The sequence below is a fragment of the Arachis ipaensis genome, chromosome B05 (assembly GCF_000816755.2).
Source record: "Arachis ipaensis cultivar K30076 chromosome B05, Araip1.1, whole genome shotgun sequence".
NCBI classification, from domain to species: domain Eukaryota; kingdom Viridiplantae; phylum Streptophyta; class Magnoliopsida; order Fabales; family Fabaceae; genus Arachis; species Arachis ipaensis.
This window is the reverse complement of record NC_029789.2, coordinates 129658238-129680301: the sequence shown is the minus strand read 5'-3', so window position 1 is coordinate 129680301 and position 22064 is coordinate 129658238. Positions and strand designations below refer to the sequence as shown.

Here is a 22064-nt window from a genome sequence, read left to right as displayed (position 1 = left end):
TTAAAAAAATTATTAATAATTATGAAGTAATATGAATATTTATTATTTTATTTTTTGCAGGCGATTAAAAATTTGTTGTCTAGAAAACTTGATCTGTCGGATACCTTTAACGAGAGAGTTGTGACGACACTAGCATTAATTGGATTTCAACACGTTTCGTAAATAAGCAAAATGAGAGGTCATTCTGCACTCTTAAGTGTCTTGGTGGAACGATGGAGGCCAAAAACCCACATGTTTCACCTTCTATAATCTCACTTTTTTTACCCTTCTAATACCCAAAAAATCTCACAAGTACAAGATACATGAAAGAAAGAAAAATGGAAGTACATGTGAGGGAGCAGAAGCGAGGTACGAGTTACAATTAGTTGCGTTAGCAATTTATATTGCATTTTGCAGAATTTTAAAAAACCTTTCAGCCCAAATAAAACACAACCTACGTTTTACTCCATCCAAAAAAAATTAAATAAGTTCATCTAACAAATGCAACCTGCGTTTTACTTTCAAAAAAAATTTAAAAAATTCCACCTAACAAACGCAACCTGCGTTTTTTGCTTTTATCAAAAACCAAAAGATTTAAAATGCTGTATGCTGAAAAACACAAGTTGCATTTTGTTTACTTTCAAAAACAATAAAATATAAAATGATGAAAAATGAAAAACGTAAGTTGCGCCTCTATTTCATTGCATAACACTATAATCATTTCCATATCAAAAAAAATCAGCCTCAATTAACTCTAACTTAAATCAATCCATGGTACTCTGAATAATATATGACATCATTTTACGGAAATTTGGTTGGAAACTTGATTGAAGAAAAAATTCACCTGACATTATTGTACAAATTAGACTGCTAAAAATGCAATTTTCTTTAGAATTTGACAGGTAACTTGACAGAGAGGCACATTTTCTCATGACAACTAGAATTAGAGACCATGTTATCTATGTTATCTTTTGAATGGATAGACTCTTAAGTCTAAAGTGACGCGTATAATGGACTTGTTTAGTAAAACAACAGAAGACTACGCAAAACGAAATCAAAGGTGTCTCTGGTCTTTACCCTTTAACATGATCATGTCAAATTTTCTACTAGGATACATAGAAAAACTAATAATTGTTGCTTACGTAATACATACGAACGTTACATGGGAATCCCTTATATTTTGTGCTTTCCACTTTTTAGTTCTTCCATTAGTAGATGTGCCACTGATTTGTATCCCATTTCCCGAGCTTTATTTCAGTCAATCAAAGATGAGAAGAAAGACAAACAAGAACAAAAACAAAGATATCATCAACAAAGGAACAGCAATTACAACATAAAGGTAGATTTAAAGATGAAGACAAACCTCTATATATTGCTAAACCGGTTGGAGCTATCTTCCGTTTCCTCAGGCAAATTGAGCTATATACAGTTATAAACCAATTATGGTTAAAAAGAAACAGCATCATAAATCGGATCAAAAGAAAAATGTTACGTGACATTTGATGCGTGAGACACCATACCAACTTGCATATTGATTCAGCATTAGATGGAGTGTAAATCTCATCGAATGTTGAACAATGTGAGTAGGCGAAATCCCCCGCATACCATATATACAAATAACAAAACTTGGATTAAAATATTCTCTTCCATTAGTTATACAAGCTATCCGCATTCTGCATGCATTCAGAAGCTCTACCTGTTGCATACCCAGAAAGGGTTTATTCCTTTTTCTTCTACGCAATGTGGGCACATCCAATCCTTGTTCTTTCTCACTTCCTCCATTTCTAATTCAGAAATATAGTGAACAGTTTCAGACTATCAACAAGAAAGCACTTCATATAAGTTAAAAGCCTATAATGTATCATTTCATTTACCTCCCGATTAAATAGCTTAACATTTAGCAAAGATAGTTCATATTATGACCAAATGATCCAAAAGTTCGATTGTCATTTCATAACATGATACAGGCATGAGACTTCAGAGAAGATGGTGGGTTAATAGTGAAAATGGTCCAGAAAAGTCATGCGTGAATCAATTCCGTCCTCAAAAGATCAGACATTTCAAATTGATCTTTTGAAAGATATAATGGTAAGTTGGATTGGTCCTTCCCTTAAGTAGATAATGACATGTGGCATAAATCATTTTGTGACATATCATTTGTCTATCTAACAGAAAGACCGATTTAATTCACTGTTGTAACTTTCAAGAACCAATTTAAAGTGTCTGACTTTTGAAACCAAATACCCGCACATGATCTTTTAGGAACCATTTTGAACATTAACCTTAAAGATGGTACATAACTACTAGAAGGAAGACCCTAAACTACAATATAGTATTTGAAGCACAATTAAAAGAAATGCAACATTTCTATTAATGCAAGTTTAATTCAAAAAGGCAGTTTTGCTGCCTTATTTTTAGATTAACAACTTGTAACTTACCTTCACCATATCGAACCTTGAGACATGCTCTGCAGAAAACACCATGGCTAGAGTGACAGACAGAACAATCAGTCTTCCCTGAAAGGGAGTACGTTACCAAATTTCTAAGTTAAAAGCATCGTAGAAGAAAAAAAATACAAATTAAAACACCATGCTAAATCTTACCTAGACATGGCTCATCCACATCAAAATTGCCACATCTTTGGCAATCTTCTTCACTGCAGAGTGTCTTTTGCCTGCATTTAAGTCATCATAGAAGATTCTAGAGAAATCAGCAGAAACAAGTAGCTAATGTTTTGTGATTAGGGTTATGCGTTATACATAGTTTGTTTAAAATCCCTAAATTTGATAATCAGAGAATAGTGATCTGGAATTTGAATACCTGCAGAAATGGCAGCATATCCCCAAAGTGGGATTGTAGATACTGCCTCTGCCGTTCCGATTGCAGCGCCTCGGAGAAGCTTCTTCTAGAATCTGAAGCTGTTCAATACTTATTTTAACAAAAGGTGCATTCGCAGGCCTAAACTCCTCCCCCTCCTCTTCTTTCTCTTCCCGATCGATTTCAGTTTCCTCCTTCTCTGTCACAATAATAACAATTGAGTGATTGGAGAAAGAGTAAAGACAGATGCATCAAATAAAACTACCTTGTTTCGGGGAGGGTGGGAGAGTGTTAGTGCGATTGAGTCTTTGAGAGCGGCGCAATGGTGTGAGAGCGAAGAGCTTCTTTTGGTTGGGTTTCTTTGGTTTCGGTTTTGGAGAGTTGTGATGCTTTCTGAGCTCTGAAACGGTTTTGAGAAGCCCAAGAGACTCCAGGCGAGCTTGGTTCTCTAACATGCGAGCGTTTCGAACATTCTCGTACTCGCTTGCTCTTGCTGCCTTCTTCCCCATTATCACCCTTGCTTTTCTTTCTCACTTCCCCAACCTTACTTTTTCACTTTCACCCCACATTTCAAATCTTCTCTGCCATTTCTACTTAGCGGGAAAATCACTACTTTCTCACACCTCCCCCCACTAATCGATTAATTTATTATCATTAATTTTTAATTAACATGTAAGTTGGGGTTTTTTATTTTTATAAATTAAATAAAGGTAATAATTTAATAATATCAATAATCCAAATTTTTAACATGCAATTAGTATATAAAAAGGTTAGTAGAATAGATTAAAATGAAAATATAGGAAGAGTGAGGTGGATGCACGATAAATAAAACACAAAAATATGAGATAACCGTTTGTCAATTGTTAGGAGATGTTGATGGAGATAGTGGGAAGAAAATTGAAACGGTTATCTTTTACGTTATCTCCTATTATCCACGTATTTCTCACATTATCTCCCACTGTCCATGATAATCTCTTCTACCAACTTTTTTATATACTAATTGCATACTAAAAGTTTGGATTATTGATATTATTAATACTAGAGGCTCAACAGGCACTAACGTGCCTGTTCAGCCGCTTTTCTATTGTTTTTAAGAAATTAATTTTATTTTTCTGTTAATATATTATTTACTTATCAAATTTATTAGATAAATATTTTTTTATTTTAATATTGACGTGATCTTATTTATATCATATTTTGTTGAAATTAAAATTACTATAAAACACTTTAAAATGTTAAATTATAAAACTACACAATAAAGAGGTAATATAAAATCGTCATAGTTTAAAGTTTTAGGTAATATATGAGGTGAAATATTCGATAGAGTAAATTTTTATTCTCAACTATTCTAAAATATACAAAAAGTATTTTCAGAATGATAATGCTTCTATTGTATTTCTTTAAAAATTTTGACTGTCGTCTATTAATTTATAATATTTTTAATTTAATTTTTTAAATTTATTATGACAAAATAACGATATGATGAAGTTTTTATCCGTTAAAATTGCGAAAATATTTAGTGAAAATTAGTTTATTCATTGTACTTTATTTTGTTTTTTTTTTGTGTTTATGTTATATTTCATACATTATTAAATTTTAATTTGATAATTTTTTTATCATCAAGGACTTATTATTTAGTTACTGTAATTTAATTAAGATTTATTTTTCATCACTAAATGATGTTATGTGTATTACGGTTATTGTCATTAAATAATATTAAATAAATATTTGTAGTAACATTTTTTTAGTTTGTACTTAAATTAGTTATTCAATAAAAATTTGTCCGATAACTCATAAAAATATATACAATGTTATCTATATTTTTAATTTGAGGATTTTTAGTTTAGTTACCTATTGACTTATAATATTTAATATAGTATTTTGATATTTTTTAAAAAATTAGAACACATTTTGCCATGACCAAATTTTACTATCTATTAAATTTTTAATTGGATAAAAATTCTATAATAAAAAGGATCCATATAATTTATACAATACATTAATAAATACATGAGATAAAATAAGACATATTTTTGTACTATTTTACAATAGTTGTTATTTTGTGTCTAAGGTAGATCTTTTCTAATTTTACTATTTAATTTTAAAAGATATATGTTGCTACCAAATTTTTTTACAAAGTTATTGTTATTATTAGTCTTATGAATGTATTGCCTATTTAAAATTTATAGTATTTGTTAATTATTTGTTTTATTTTTTTTATTATAGAATTCATAATTTTGTTTAACATTAGGTATTTTATATAGTAGTGCACAATATCAAACCTCTTAATTTATTCAATACAAAAAATATTTTAAATGAATATTATGCGATGAAGATAAAATATTAAAAATATAAGTAGAGTAAGTGAGTACTAACTTCATATTTGCATGGCTTTTAGTATTGTTTGTAACTGGTTCATTATAAGAGATTGATTGAGGCATTGAATTAGTAACAGTGGTGTCTGTCTCGACCTACACTAATACAAAAAAAAAAATACAAACTTAATATGTTTTAGATTATCTTAAAAGAATTAAAAATTAGTTCTCAGAAACCAAATCAAATTGCGTAAATTAAGTTAATTAATTTTGTTAATCTTCTATATTAAGATTTAATGTACAGGCAAAATGACTTAAAACAACGTTATTACATGTTTTGAATATATAGGGTACTAACCAGTTAGGACATCACCACATCTTTTACTTGAACAACTTCATTATAATGTGATTCCAGACCTATATTTTTAAGGAGCAATACAGATAATAAGCATAATTTGAATTCATAAGAGTAAAATTAGTTATCATGATTAAAGTTAACTTTTATATCGCGTATAAAGATGATTTTAATTATTTTAAATTTGTTTAATTTTATTCTGAAACAGAGAATATTTTAAAAATAATATTCTTCTATTATATTTTTTTCATTGATTTTTTTCAAAGTTTGAATATCGTCCATTAATTTGTGACATTTTTAAATTTATTTTTTTAATTTATTCTGATAAATTAACAATATGATGAGTATTTTGTCCGTTAAGATTGCAGTACCTGAAACAAAATGATGATGATGATGATGATGGGTGGCTCTTACCATTTGTCTAATTGTAGTTAATTATGTACTTGACAATGGATTTGGAATAGGAATTATATTAGTTGATATAATATGATTGCTGATTCGTTGAATTTTTCAATTATATTTGTCAGAACATAAGGTAGCAAGACACAAAGAAAAAGAATGATTGCAAGAGCATGATTGAAAGTGAAACAGATATTTAACTCTCTTGAGTAAAGTACGATTGAAGGCGCAGAAGTTTTTGTTATTGAAAGTGAATCGGTATTTAAATTGAGTACGTATTAATAGTTTTTTTTTTATTGAAAGTGAATCAACTTTAAATTCTGTCGTGTCGTGGGTTGAAAGTGAATCAGTTTTAGATCTGTCGTGGGTTAAAGCCAGTTTTTAAAAAAATAAAATAAAATAAAAAGAATTGAGTACGTAGTAGCAGTTTTTTTTATTGAAATCTGTTTTTAAGTCCTGTCATAGGATAAAGCCAATTTTTAATAAAAAGAAAATTGGGATAAAATAAGAAGAAAAGAAAAAATTGGATACCACAATTCCATATCACATCATATATTGGTATAGATAATATTTTTTTTAGTAATTATTCATTAATAAATGTTGCATTAACGATTCTGTTTATTATATTTCAATGTGTTTATTTCAATTAGACTCAATAAATTACCAAAATTTAAACTTGTTATCTTGAACTTCTTCCTTGATCATATAGTTAGAATCGTTTAAGAGAAGATCTTCAGACTATAAAATTTTTAAAGTAAAAGAAAAATACAATAAAACATATTAGAAAACCTAAAAAAATAAAATAATTTTTAAAATAGAATATATATATAAGAAAAATAATAAATTAAAACTTACTTGGCCTATGACATAGAAAAATAAAGAGAACGAAATAATCATGAAAGTTGAAATAACTAAAAATATATAACACAGTTCTTATCTTTAAGACATTTAAATGTAATTAATAAAAAATAATATTATCCAATAAAAAATAATATTTTTTAATATAAAATATATTAAAAATAAAGAAAAAAATTAACAAAATATACGTAGAGATTTTTCATTCTACCATTGGTAAGTATAAATTTTTTTACATCTTTTATATGCCAATCATATGACAATGAATAATATTAAATTAATTAATCTTTTTGCAATAATTTAAAAAATTAGTAAAGGTCAATTTTAGTACTCTTTATAAATAAATGTCAAATTCAATGCTCTACATAATTAATAATTTAGATAGTTTAAGAAATTATAAACATAGACTTTAATAATACGTATCAATTAATAAACATAGACTTTGATAACACGTATCAAACAATGCAAAAAAAATATTGATAAATTTTAGTACTATAGAATATATTTGAGTAGTAGTGCTCGATCTATAATTATACAAAAAAAAATACAACTTTAGATGTAAAAATAGAATAAGATAAAGAGTACTTGTCTTTTGAATTTTGTTTAAAAAATTAAAAATTAGTACTCAAAAATAAAATAAACCGTAAATATAAAATACCAATCACTTGTATTATCATGACGTCTATTATTATTTTTCAAAAAGTACTTGTATTTGGCAATGGAATTGGCATAGAAATTGTATCAACTTCCTTGTCAAATCCTCTCGCGATGATTTGCAGGTATCCCTTTCTTAGTAAATGCATGTCAGAACCAAAAGATAGCAAGATGCAGAAAAAATGATCGACAACAGTGAGAAATATTTATAAGTGGAGCAGTTATTTAATTTCCTCACGATTGCAGCAGTTATTTAATGGGTTAATGACTTTTTTTTAATTATAAACAAAAATATATTATTACTATTTTGTCCATAAATTTAATTTGTAAAATGAATTATTTGAGGACAAATGGTGTCCATAAAAATTGGACACCAAACTCTGGTATTGGCTTTATATAATGGTATAGATTTTTTATTATTTAAAAAAAATTTAAAATACATTGTAAACGAGATATACATGTGTCGCTTCAACCTGTCTTATCTCATTTACAGTGTAAATAAGATAAGAGAGAAGTATTTATTTTGGTAAATATTTTTTAAATTATTTATTTCAGTAATTATTATAATTAATTTATTTATTAATTATTTACAATTTTGTATCATGAAAAGGTTATTTGACATTTTTTTATTTTTAAAATAATTTATCATTGAACTTGTGTCAAAAATAGCTGCTAATTCCTTTTTTGTATAGATGATTATCTGTAAGAAATTCATCGGTTATCTTATTTCGGAATTTTGTCTTAAAAATTTTCATTACTAAAAAAGCTCTTTTTGTTGTTGTTGTATACACTAATAGAGTCAAAATAAGACATACTAATCTATCAACCATGTGATAAATTCTTGATTTTTTAGTCTCAACTTGTGGCATAATTCAAAAAGTGTGCCAACGTCTTTCAAATAATTTGGTATATCATGATGAAAATATTGCAACTGAGATTTCAAAATATTTAACTCATTAGAAGGAAAGTCAAGAGAATAAACTTCTCTGCTAACTTGCTAATTTCTTCAATGTTAAATGATTTGAAATTGTCTTTAAGATCCAAAGCACAACTCAAAATAAAAAGCTCTACTGTTTACTCATTAAATCTACTATTCAACTCTTGTATCTGAGAGTCAATTGTTGCCAAAAATATATCCATTCAATAATGATGCTCAACTTTCACATTTGGTTGACGAGATCAACCTCTTCCAAAAACATATTGTGCACTCATATTAGGGACTTCAATTTCATGCTTATCACAAAAATAATTAATATTTGCAAGAAAAATGCACTATCCACTATCTCTCAATTGTTGAAGAAGTAATTTCGATGTAGAAATAATATGCATTACATTAAGAATATCTTGAGATTTTTGTTACAGTGCTTGGCAAAAAACATTAGTGATTCCTATAATCTCTTTCGTCAAGTATAAAGTGAAAAAAATTCAAATGACAATAATATTTTACTAACATTATAAGTCTCACCTCGTTGTACATAAGTTGTTCCTTCTTCAATAATAATATTGAAAACAATATTGGTAGCAGTGAACATTTTTACCAAACTGCAAATAGAATTAAAGTGAGAGATTCATCGAGTATCCCCAACTCTTTATAAAGTGTTTACTTGATTCGCATCTTTACCTGTTTCTAATTCATTTTGAGCAACCAAGTCTGCATTTTCAATTGCTTGAACTTCTTATATTTGATTATGTCTTTTTGAAGAAGCACTAACAATAGTGACAATAGAGTTTAATTGAGTAAAAAATTCATGATTCTGAAATACATTTTTTGAAGTTGCAACCAATGCTAATTGTAACCTATGAGCAAAATAATGTACATAATATGCTCGTGGAGAATTTTTAAGAAACAAAACTTGCACCCCGCTTGTTGCTAGCACCATCATACATTTGATTCCTAATATTTTTAACTTGGAGATTATAATGAAAAAGGATAGAAATCAATTCTTTTTTTAAAGTTATTGCACAAGAACATGTAGAATTTTTTTTTTGACATCATTTGAAGTATACTTGCCATATTTTAGAGAATTTTTTAAAATATTCTTTTTCACTCGTTCATTGCAAGATTCCAAAAATTTTAACATTTCCAAAAAATTACCTCTGTTGCTTGAACTTTGGCTTTCATCCTGTCTTTTGTAGATGCAACTTTGAAATGTCAACCACTCAACCATCTAATGCAATCTATAGATACTCCTAGTCGAATTCGATTATTTTCAATCTCTTTTGATGTTTGCTTATAAAAAAGTCTGTCGATATACTGTGATTGTTTCATCAAATCATCACATGATTTTAGCGCCTTATGATAGAATGAGTTGGGACATTTCCAAGATGATTCAAAAGAGCACATTTTTTTCATTATTTATTTTCTTCAAATTTTTGAAATCATTCTCAATAAAAATATTTGAATTTGTGTTGATCGAAAGTTTCTTAGTAAAAAGAAAATAAGGAAAATAATATATGGCATTATCTTCTATAAAATATTCTAACCAAGATGGAAACAATTTAAACCATGAAGTTTGAAAGCGACTGTTTTTTATCATTAGAAAACGGATAGTTATCAAGAATTGGTTGATTTGGCCCAACTTTAACATAAGTCCAACAAATTTCATCTCTTTGATTTGGAGGAAACTTCCAAATCATTGAATCGCATTTCAGGATCTCTTTCCAAATGAAAAATATTCAGTTGATTAGAAAGAAGTCGTGGATGCTTTGAGCTATTCAATGGAGAACTTGAAATAATGAAATTTGATGACCCCTCAAGTATTGAAGTAGTAATAGTAGAAGTATCTTCATTCCCTTGATCTTTTCTTTTAAAAAATGTATCAATGATTTTGAACTTACTCATAATTCAGATGGCCAAATAAGTTCCTATAATTAAAAATAGGATAAAGTATTAAATCGGTCCTCTAAATTTGGACATAATTCTATTTTAGTTCTTAAGATTTAAAGTGTCCTATTTGAATCTAAAAAAGTTTCATTTAACTTCAATATAGTCTCACTATGAGGCCAAAGTTAATAATTAACAGAATGTCTTGTATGACAGTAATACAAGCACAAAATAGATAATTTGGAGAATAAATATAAACTTCAAATGCACAAAATTAACCGTAAATGTATTAACGCTCTTATTTCCGCGAGGAGAATTCTCTTTCTTCTCGCAATTCATTATTTTTGCATCCCTCTAAAAAAATATACTTTCTTTCTAAGATTTTTTCTAAATTCTCTTTTCAGCCACATTTAGGTTTGTGATACATTTATTTATTATTTTATTTTTAATTATGATTATTTATGTTAACTTAATTTATATTTATTAGAATAATTTTATATACTAAATTGAGTAACGCTTATCATGCAAAAAATACTAAATCGACTAGCCCTTTACTAAAAGAAGATACTGACGTAGAACGAATTACGCGTGAAGAAGTTATGGTCGCAATACATGCCTCCAAACAAGAAGTATGTGGTGGCTGACAAATTAGCACTTTCTTCCCTATGCTGGTTAACCTGAGGATAATTTTCTTTATTCTCGCACTTCACATTTTTGTTTCTCTCATATAAAATACATTTTCTTCTTAAGATTTTTTATGAATTCTATCTTCAGCTACATAATTAAGAGCGGAAAAGAATAATGTTATACAACACTTTCGATGCCACGAAATATCTAATCGAAAATATACACTTAACTCAATATGTGAACTTTCCCAATGTTAGATAAACTAGTGTATGACCCCGTGCTCAGCACGGAAAAATTTATAAAAGTAAAAAAAATTATATTCTTCGATATTTAAAATAAAAGTACAAAATAATTATTATTTTAAGAAATTTATAAAATTATTATTAAAAACAAAGTTTAACTTAAAAAAAGTGAGTAATAATTATTTTATATTTTTTAAGGTAAAATAATTATACACTGATACAGAATTTAAAATAAAATTAAAATATTTACATTAGAATACTATTTTTTCAAAGACTTCTTTATAAACAACATTGATGGTTGAATTTGCAGACATTCCTACGTGATTCATAAGTAAAACTTTTAAACATCTCTTACTCTTAACTTTTGAAAGTGCCACATATAGTTGGCTATGTGTGTAAAAATTGGTTTGGGCAAGTACAATCCAACATGAGATAAAGTTTGTCTCTGAGACTTATTAATTGTCATGGCAAATGATACTATTATGGAAAACTGTCTTCGTTGGAATCTAACTGGGACGGTTTCATTTGTTGGTACCATATTCATTCTTGGAATCAAAGCAATATGACCAACATTGTTACCCGTTAAGACTTCACATTCTATGACATGATTTCCAAGCTTCCTAACTTGTAGCCTTGTACAATTACAAAGACCACTAGATTATTGGTCAATATTCCTCAGTAACATCACCGGAACACTTTGTGTGTCACCGCTTGGTGGGTGCGTCTTAACAGTCGATAAATTTACATCTTCATAAAGTTGTGCCAAAATAATAGCCACCGAAGCAACAACAGAGAAAGATTGTCCTTTTTGCACCCCAATTATAGTAAAACTTCTTTACAAAAAGTTCAATTTTATTCAATTAAACGTTAGACACTATAGGAAAGAAAAGAATATAATAATGATGATCATCTTTTCTAAATTACCTTTCTGTTAGGCACAATCTGTGGGAACAACAGTGTGATGGAAGCTAATTTTGCGGAACGACTTCAGTTAGATTATTGGTGGGTCCTTGTACACTGGAGTATGCTAGAATTGTAATAAATTTATGTTATATAAATAATTTCCGATGAAGTATACTTTTTGTTAAATATTGGTGTATGAATCATTTGGCAATCATTAATTATACGTACTATTTGTTAACACGGACAGTGGAGTTCTTGTCAATGAGGGATCTGTCTGTAGAGTTAAAGATTTATCTCTGATGTAGAAGGTCTTACATAATTAGGAGGAGTATTTTTCTGTCCAATTCTATGCGAGGCACAGTGTACACCATACATAGATAGTTGCTTCCCTATGAATGAGTAATGAGAAATATATAGAAAATTTTCGTCATTAAACTGATATAAATTAAATTTAGATAAATATGAGTCAATTACAGAGAAAAAAAGTCACCTTTATCCTCACTGAATTGTAAACTGAGAATATTAGATGAGGTACCAGTTTTTCGACACACTGTTCTTTGACTTGTAATAATATGATGCACATTTTTATGTACGTCAAAATTTGTATTATTGTTGTTCTTCGACACCGTTAAGTCAAGAAAAATAAATGAAACACAAATAATAATTATTCAATTAACTAATCTCGTATTTGATTTTATACAATTTTAGTAGTATACTTTCGTAGTTAAAAATTTTTTTGTATTGACTTAGTTTTATTGAATTATTTTTTAAATTATTAAACTAAATCAATGAGTATTTATATCATATTATTTAAAATATACCCCGTCATGACTTAAAAATAAATACAATTCAATTTAAATAATAAATAAAACTCTAAATTTAAATATAATTTTAAAATTTTAATTTATTTAAATCGAGTTAATAGATCTACACAAAAGCATCAAATTTTATATTTTCCCAATTAGTATAGAATTTTATGTATTAATTTAGATTAAATAGTATATTATTTTAAATTATGATCGAGTATATCTTAAATAATATTAAATAATTAATTAACCTAAATAGTACATGAAGATTTGAAGATTACATAGTTTTTATGTAATTCATAACTTATTAAATATGAATTTAAAAAAAATTATAAAGATGAATAGTTATTTACAGTTTTTCAATCACTAAACTAAAATATTTAAAAAATTATGTATAGTATAAACTACTTCGCTAATATTCTCAACAATAATGATAGTTTAAACTGTATTTCTCATTAAAAAAATAGAAATTAAAAAAATTTCACAAGAACACTTACCAGAAGTACAAAAAAAAGCAGACTCATTACCATTAAATCTTTTTCGTTTCCTTATTAAAATTTTTCTTCGTCTTAACCTTACAACTTTGGATTGTGTGATTGGAGTGGAATATATTATCGTTGTTAAGTCACTTATCTACAATGTACTTCTCCCGCAACAATAAGCTACGAATACAAAATTTCAAATTTTAATACTTATCTTAAAGTTAAATTTTAAATATTCATTAACTTACAATACTGATTATTTATTGATTAATTTATGAGATATCATTTTTTACTTAAAAAGTTAAAAACATAATTTTTAAATTCTCCGTGACATGTAATTTTTAAATTTATTTTATAAATAATAAAATAATTTTTTTGGATAATTAGATTAAGTGAATAATAAAAACTAGTATCTAAATTAACAAATTTTAATCTATCAGATAAAAGAAAATAAAACTTACATAAAACATATGAAACTTACATAAAACATAGTGTATTGTGTAGTAACAGCACTTTTAGAGAGTCCATAATAGTCCTTTTTTTTCAAATATTTAACAATTATATAAATATTATTTATTTTCAATTACTAAGCTAATAAATTTATAACATGTGAACCGTAAAAAAAAATAAAATTACAAAAAAACTTTGCAGCTTTTCCATCGAACAAAACAAAAGAGGCAGCATCAGTGTGGTCTATCACCCTTATGTGGATGCTGTATCTATTATTCACCAAAGAATTTACAATTCAAGAATAATATACTACATAAATTATACCAATAATCATACTGTCTATACTATGTTATTATTGAATTAAACGCAAATGATTTTTTAATGGCTTATCCAAGAGTCTCCATCTCATACGAGAGAATAGTTTAAAATAATCCTTATTATATATAATTCATAAAAAAAAAATATTATAAAAAAATAAATTATAAGTAACAATTATTCAATTATAGCTTACCAAAATAAAAATAATTCTATTACATAAATTCATATATAAATTAAAACTGTTGAAAAAGTATACATAAGTAATCGGAATATATACAACGTACAATGAAAAACTATCAATTAAAATAATAATAACTTAGTAGTATCTGAGCAAATAATTGTTAATTTTAAAAAAAATTAAACAATCCACCGCATTGAACATAAAAATGAAAAAACATAAAAGTAAAAATGCATCTCCTTTGTAACATACAGATATGTGAATTTCAATATTCACAATATTTTGCTGTTAGAAAATAAATTTATTCTAATAAAAATATGACAATAAAACAATTAAATTATAACCCCGGTAACTAATTAATTTATTACATATGATTATTAAATGAAAACATAAATGAGAATAGTTTAACAGCACATCACAACCCTAGACAGCACGACCCACAAAAAATACTATGTACACATTGAAGGTTGTGGTAGGCTTAGAGAAGGGGGTTGAATCTATGTCTTCCTTTTAGTTTCTGTTATTACCCTTTTAAACAAATTTGCAATTCTGATTCTGTTTGAACTCAGCAGCAGAAATTTATGAGACATTTTATTTTTGTCTCATGAATATCAGAAAACAGAACACAGCAGAGAAGAGAAAAGCTAACACCAGCATGTATCCTGGTTCAGTTGCCTTGTGCTATACAACCTACATCCAGTCTCCTCCACAACTATAGAAGAATTTCACTATAGTTAACAGTATTACATACACCAATAACACAGGATTGACCCAATTCTTTCACACTCAAGTTCTAACCTAACTTGACATTGGCTATGCTAATACCTAACTATTCCTCTTAGTGCTAACCCAACTAAGAAAGGGATACCTTACAGGTACAAGATACAAGACATAAACATACCTAAAGAAATCTGAAAATAACTCTAGGCTTTTCTCTCAAGTGTATCACTCAGCCTTTTTCCACTCATGGCTTTTACTTGAGCTCTCTCAATATGCCTTTTCACTCAAGAAATTACAGAAAGATATACATTGAAAAGTAAGTTACAATCTGTAAAACATGAAGGAGATTGACTTCATCAACAGCCTCTGTGCTATGCTAAAAACCAGATTAGCAAGCCTCTGATTCAGTTCTTCATACTGGCGGAATGCACCTTTGATTAGGTTACACTGTCCAGTTAGTTGAACTTCTTCAAAGAGCTCTTCACAGAACAAAATCTCTATTCACTGGTTTTCTCCCTTTTTTTTCTGAATAAACAGCAAGCTTCTTTTATCTCCTTGCATGTGGCTGAGTTCTTCTTCCAAGGTCAACACCTTGAGCCTTGAGCTTCACCAACCCACTGTCTCACTTTTTTCATTAAACCTCACAATGGAAACTTTGCTTCTAACTTCTCCAACTTGACCGAAAGCCATATAGGGGTAACCGAAATTTTCTTCCAATGGTCAACCAAATCTGAACCATAGAGATGCAACTTGGTTCCCAAGAATCTCTTGTGACCGTGGATTTGTAGCAGTGAAGAACAGAGATCAACTTTCCCTTGAATGCCATTTTCGGATAGAGCAGAGAGTTGGGAAGAAGGGATGAAGATCTGATGCATGCAAGATGAGATGGATTACCTTTCTTAAGCTTGATTTGGTTTGGATTTTTTGTTTTAGCTTCTGTGCTTCAAGCTTCAACTCTCTCTCTCTTGCTTCTTTGGTTACTAGCTTATGGAGGAAGCTTTTTCTCTCTTTCTCTTTCTTACTTTTCTGAAGTCTTGATGTGACTTGATTAGAGAGGAGAGGAACGTTGCTTTGGTTGGAGCAAGATGGAGGGAATTGAAATCAATTCGGGCTTGGATCGGGTATCCATTCTTTTTGCCCGTTCTGATTTTTTCAGCCTTGTTTCCTCATGGGCTTCATTTATTTATTTAGCCACCAGCCTTGCTATATTATTTTCATATCAATTTGGGCTGCTGAACTAAGTTTTGGCCTGCAACATATAATAAATAATTAGCACACTACAAGAAAAAAGGCCTGTCGGCACCCTTTTTTCTTGCCACGCTTTAAAAGCGTGCCCAAAAGTGGTCTATGGGCACGCTTTTGCGAGGGTGGCCACTTATTTGTGATTTGGCCACGCTTTTTTTTGTCACGCTTGAAAAGCGTGGCCATAGAGAGAAATCGGCACGCTTTTACGAGGGTGCCCACTTACTTGAAATTTGGCCACGCTTTTTTATTGCCACGTTTGAAAAGCGTGGCGATAGAGGGAAATTGGCACGCTTTTACGAGGGTGGCCGCTTATTAAAAATTTGGCCACCTTTTTTTTTGGCACGCTTGAAAAGCGTGCCCATAAAGAGAAACCGGCACGCTTGAAAAGCATGCCCATATTCTATTTATTTTGGCACCCCCAAAAAAATGTACCCATAGAATTCCCTCCCCCCAAATTTAGTTTCCCTCCCACCCAATTTTTTTCAACACTTAACCTTTTTTCCCTTAGTTTTCAATTTTAATTAACCCTCAAACAACAGAACACTAGTTTTAGACCCAGCCACCAAAAAAAACCCTAAGTTGCCCGCGCCTCCATCTTCATTGTTCATCGTTCTTCGCAGCCATGCCTTTCCTCATGTCTTCATCGTCCGAGACCGTTCATCGCCTTCATCTAACCCTGGTACCCATGAACGCAACCCTCTTCCCTCTTCTCATCCACTACTGCCATCGCAAACCCTAGCTCCGCTGCTTCTTCTCGTCCATTCTCTTTTTTATTCGCTTCTTCATCCTCCACCGCAGGAGGAAGCAGCGCGCCACTACTACCTTCCTCCTCCGCAGCCTGTGCGCCGTCATTTTCCTTTGGTTTTGGGTCCGCGACCGCATCTGCTTGGCTCCTGCTCCAGCTCCGTCTTTGTTCGGATCTGCTTCTTTGGCTTCCACTGCGGCAGCTTCGAGTTCGGGTTCTTCCATTTTCGGTGCCGCGAGTTCAGGCTCCTCCTTGTTCTCCACACCGTCTTTTGGTGGAACTTCATCTGCCACGACGCCGTTTGGGGCAAAACCCTCTGCTGCGACGACACCGTTTGGCGGAGCATCTTCTGCTTCACCCTCGCTATTTCGTGGAGCATCCTCTGCTTCACTCTATCTAACCCTCGTTGGCCCTCCTACTCCCTCAGCGCAGCGTGCGCTCTTTCTCGCAAACCCTCATTGTACGTCTTTCTTCCCTCTGATTTTCTGTTTCTCTGTTCCTCTATTTTGGACCGCTGAGAATTTCAGGTTTATTACCTTCTTAACGTTTTTAACTGCTTTGTGTTTGAAATTGTATTTTGTTTTATGGTATCAGAGTAACTTTGTTTCAATAGCCTGAATGACAATAGTGGATTGCCATAACTATTTGAACTGGTTGCAGTAGAACTTAAAGTATGGTCAATACAAGTGAACTGGTTGCAGTAGAACTTAGAACTGTTTGATAGATGCAGTTTCCTTCATTAGCAATCAATTTGTAGTGTATTCCATTTAATGTAAACTGAGCTCCTCCAATTCTGTTAGCAACCCTGCCAATGGTAACTCCAAAATATGTTATATTGTTCTGCAAATTAAACATATAGTGTAGCAAATTAAACATAAAGTGCAAATTCTGTTAAAATTTAAACATAGAATTTTATTAAAAAGAGTGTTACAACTTGCAACTGATTTGTGTAGCGCACACACTTGATGGCAGGGATAAAAAGTAGTTTCTCTTTGAACTTCAGGTATTGATAGTGGCTACATATATGACTAAAAAGTATATGAACAAAGTTGAATCTGAGTTATTTCATATCCGCACCATATGATGACTATTATCGATGAACACCTTATTCCATCTTGTTCTGGTGTTGAGCCTAGTGTCCTCTTTTATAAGATATGAGGGGATTTTGTTCTCTCTTTTCAACCTCTCTGATGTTTTCTGGTTGAGGAATTTGAATTTCATTGTTTTTGCCTTGTTATTTGCAGAAAGGGTGACCGTAGCTGAAGAGGTCCTCAAGCTCTGCAATGGCAGCGTCATTTCTCCCATTGCCTGCATTGCTTGCCCTAACCTATATGCTTATCTCAAGGTAATTCATTATTCCTCTTGTTATCCTTTTTTTATTTTGAATTTTGGAATTTCAGTTAATTTTTTTTTCTCAATGTTCAATTGGGTTCAAATGTTACTGATTTGTGATAAAAGTGCAAGGTTAATGTTTTTAATCAAATGTTTAATACTTTCGGTGAATATAGATGTTTATTATTATTAGTTACTTTCATTGGGAAATAGTTTGGAAATATGCGATGTGTTAAGCTTCAAGTTCTGCATTGTTTTATCTTCAATATTAATATTAGTTTGGAAATATATATAGAGTACAAGTTATTTCAGTTTTGAAAACCTTGAGCTGGTTGACTGCTGTGACAGCTCCCTTTTCTTAAAACAAAACCATATTTCGAGAGGCATAACTTTTTCTAGAGAAGTGAAAATGCTCTGGGATTTGAACTGGGTAAAAGATGTGTAAGTCTAGTTCAACCACACCAAAATTTAGGAGAATCCAACCAAAGATGGATTTTATATGATTTTTCTAAATTTGTTACTGCTTGCTGTTTTTCTAAAGTGTACTAAATCAGTAGCCGAATGAAGAGAAGGCTGAATGGATTATATATGTCACAGATGTTGGGCAGCAGCAACACTTTGATATGGTATTCAAGGTATGTCACAATTAATGACGTTCATGGTATCTTGTAGTTACTTGATCTTATTGTTATTACCAGAACCCTTTCTACTTGATCTTATTGTTATTCAAGGGGAAAACTCTTAAATGTATTGATATATTTTTTTCCCACCTGCACATTGGATATTCCATAAAGATTGCTGAACATTCCTGTGATTTCCTCTTAAATATATTGATTCTTGTGAATCTGCTACGTGTAATTAAGATTGTACTTTTGTTCTTCTGCTGAAGTATTGATTAATATAGAATAAGATTTGCTTTTGCTATTACTTTGTGTTGTGCATCTTATGTCGTTCGATTTATGCATTTATCTATATATTAAAGTGCTGATCAACTCTTGCCATTGCTGCCGAGAAAAGAAGGCCGCCAAGTCCAGAGACGCCAACTTCGAGGTGAAAGTCGCTTTCTAAATTGTCCTTTAGAAACATGATGGTAGGTGTTAATTTTCATGTCTTGCATGATTGATTTCTCTAATACTAGTTTAGTTTATTACTTATTCCTTCTATTTGTTTGCAGTTAGATACATTGATTTCTCTAAACTAGTTTGGGTTTTGTGTTTTCTTGATTCGGTTAAACAATGACAAATGGCACAGCATTTGGAGCTTCTCAAGACAGTAAACTGAAATGTCTGTTATTAGTAGCTTATTATGTAATCAAATAATAAACTGACAAAAGGCAGAGGACTTTTAATTTTCAGTAACAAACATTTGATTCAATTGCTTAATAACAAGCTAAAACCAAGTCTAGTTTAAAACCATGTTAAATTTACTTAAGAAGAACTTGACAGTGAAGCTTATATTTCTTAGGTAGCAAATAAATGAATTCCATACGTACAATATTTCAATCTTAGTTTTAGGAAATAATTAATTTTAGTTCTTTGTTAATAATTTCTTGTTTTGGGGATGTGATGCATCAGTGCTATTAGATGATACATCAACTTTTACTGGAGAAATGACAGCAGGTCCTAATGCTAATTCTATTAGAGGTTTTGAAGTCATAGATACCATAAAATCCCAAGTAGAGAGCTTGTGCCCTGGTGTTGTGTTTTTGTGCTGATATTCTTGCTGTTGCCGCTAAAGATTTTGTTGTTGCTGTAAGTATATATAACTTCAATTGATTTATGCATTTATCTATATGTTGAAGTGCTGATCAACATGCATTAAGTCACTGGTTACTTTGGCTTTCAATTCAGTTCACATTCTTACTTTTCTCTCTTCAGATTCTTGCCAAGTGCGAAGTTCCTTAGCCCTGGTGTCAGCGTCAAAGATTGCTGAAAAGGCTGGATGTTGTTTAGGAGTTAGATTAGATTTTTTTTTTAGTATAAAGTTGTTAATTCTTTTAAATGTTTATTTTAGAAGTTGAATTTATTTTTTCTTAATTGTTTCATTCATATCTTATTATGTACATAATTCATATAAATCAATGGAAGATTAATTTTTTAGTATTTTTATTCTATTTTCTATTTTTTCTTTTTTTTTATTTGAATAGGATTAGGCCACGCTTTAAAAGTGTAACGATAAGTTTTCATATTTTGGCACGCTTTAAAAGCGTGGCTGTATATCTATTTTTTGGCACGTTTTAAAAGCGTGCCTGTATGTCTACTTTTAGGCACGTTTTAAAAACGTGGATGTATGTTTACTTTTAGGCACGCTTTAAAAGTGTGGCTACAGTGTTATACATACCGCCACGCTTTTAAGCGTGCCAATAAATCAAAGCGTGGCAAAAAACAAAGCGTGCCAGTAGATCAAAAAACGCGTGGCGATAGAGCTATCGGCACGCTCGCAGATGTGACCCTTTTAAAAGCGTGCCGATAGCTCAAAAAGTGTGGCGAAAAGCTATCGGTACGTTTTTTTGCCCTTTTCGGCACGTTTTAAAAGCGTGGCAAAAAGCTTATTTTCTTGTAGTGGCAACATATACTTATTAATTAAACAATTCTAATTATTTATTTTGCCAAAAATAATATTTGTCATCACTAATTAATTTAGTTAATTTCTTAACTCAACAATCTCCCCCTTGATGACAAACATGATTTAAGCAATAAGCAAAAGAAATGAGTTTGAGTAAGGTTTAGAAACTCCCTTTGATTTTTGTCATTTGCTTTTATGTTGCTCCCCCTTTCCTTTTCAAAAATTGCTCCCCCTGGATTTATGCTCTTCTCTTCTTTCCTGTTTACATATGCTTATATGGAACCAAACAGATGCTATGTACCAACCAAAAATATAGCAAACAGTGATAGTTTTAATGGCCAAAATAGAGCTTTAACTCAACAGGGTCAGGGTCAAGATAGCAACATATAAAGCAAGTTTCCAACCTCATTCACAACAATTCACAATATTTGCAAACATTTGCAAATCAAGCTTTTAAAATCTGCTGCAGTCAAACAAAGTCCACAAAAAACAGTAATCAAAGGCAGCTTTAGTCAGAATAGCATGCCAGCATGCATGCTTGCTATTACTCCCCCTTTTGTCATCAAGGGTGGATAATAAGCAAGAACAACAAAAACATCACTATAAATCCTGCACGAAAGGTTAGTGCACAGTCCAAAATACTAACTAAACTCCCATAAGTGCATTAGTGTTCAAAGTTATTACAGTCATCCAAGACAACAAAAGTAGAGCAAACAGTAGCAAAATAAAACAGAGTTTATGAGACAAAAAATGAGTAGCAGCCGCAGTTTTTATGAGACAAATCCTAGGCATCAGAACCATTCCCCTCTGAAGCAGCTTCCTCTTCAACATCAGTGGCAATGTCTTTATCATTGTGAAGGTTATCAATGAAGGTCATGAGTACAGCCACCCTATCCCTTGATTTCTTCAGAAAGTTCTCATGTTTTCTAGCTAATTTCCTTTGTTCCTCGCTCATTTCAATCAAGTGATTTGATTGGGAAACAAATTCTTGAGCAACATCCTTTACCACATTTAGCAAAACAGATTTCTTCCCAGTGGAGATGGAAGTACCTTCGGTGGAAGGAGGAGGAGAGTCATCTGGAATGAACTCTTCATCATCATCATCTAAAACCACTCTCTCAGATCGAGTTGGTCCCTTTTGCTGTTTCACTGAACCACCCCCTTTTAGGTATGAATGTCTGTTTTCATAATCCTCATTTGACAGGTCAACACCAAAATTTTCAAATATGCAAGTTAAAAACATGCCATAAGGT

At 30.6% G+C, this 22064-nt stretch overlaps 2 protein-coding genes and 2 long non-coding RNA genes across 4 annotated transcripts in view; 2 read left to right on the top strand and 2 right to left on the bottom strand.

Moving 5' to 3' along the window:
* Positions 1–5247, bottom strand: part of LOC110262517 — a 20571-nt gene extending 15324 nt beyond the window's left edge. Inside the window, exon 1 of the long non-coding RNA XR_002347142.1 lies at positions 5173–5247. This is a non-coding gene — a long non-coding RNA (uncharacterized LOC110262517). The remainder of the gene's footprint in view (positions 1–5172) is intronic.
* On the bottom strand, positions 1059–3404 carry LOC107642076 (cell division cycle-associated protein 7). Its single transcript, XM_016345396.2, has 7 exons — positions 3062–3404; positions 2800–2995; positions 2583–2653; positions 2418–2495; positions 1676–1763; positions 1343–1398; positions 1059–1226 (listed from the first exon to the last, which is right to left on the bottom strand). The coding sequence occupies exons 1-7, from the start codon at positions 3303–3305 to the stop codon at positions 1153–1155; spliced, it is 807 nt and encodes a 268-aa protein (XP_016200882.1). The 5' UTR covers positions 3306–3404; the 3' UTR covers positions 1059–1152.
* Positions 11532–18244, top strand: LOC107641101. Its single transcript, XM_016344607.2, has 4 exons — positions 11532–11598; positions 12003–12102; positions 16709–17374; positions 18159–18244. The coding sequence occupies exons 1-4, from the start codon at positions 11532–11534 to the stop codon at positions 18175–18177; spliced, it is 852 nt and encodes a 283-aa protein (XP_016200093.1). The 3' UTR covers positions 18178–18244.
* On the top strand, positions 18607–20308 carry LOC110262515. The gene is made up of 2 exons (XR_002347140.1): positions 18607–18881; positions 20124–20308. It is a non-coding gene; the product is annotated as an uncharacterized LOC110262515 (long non-coding RNA).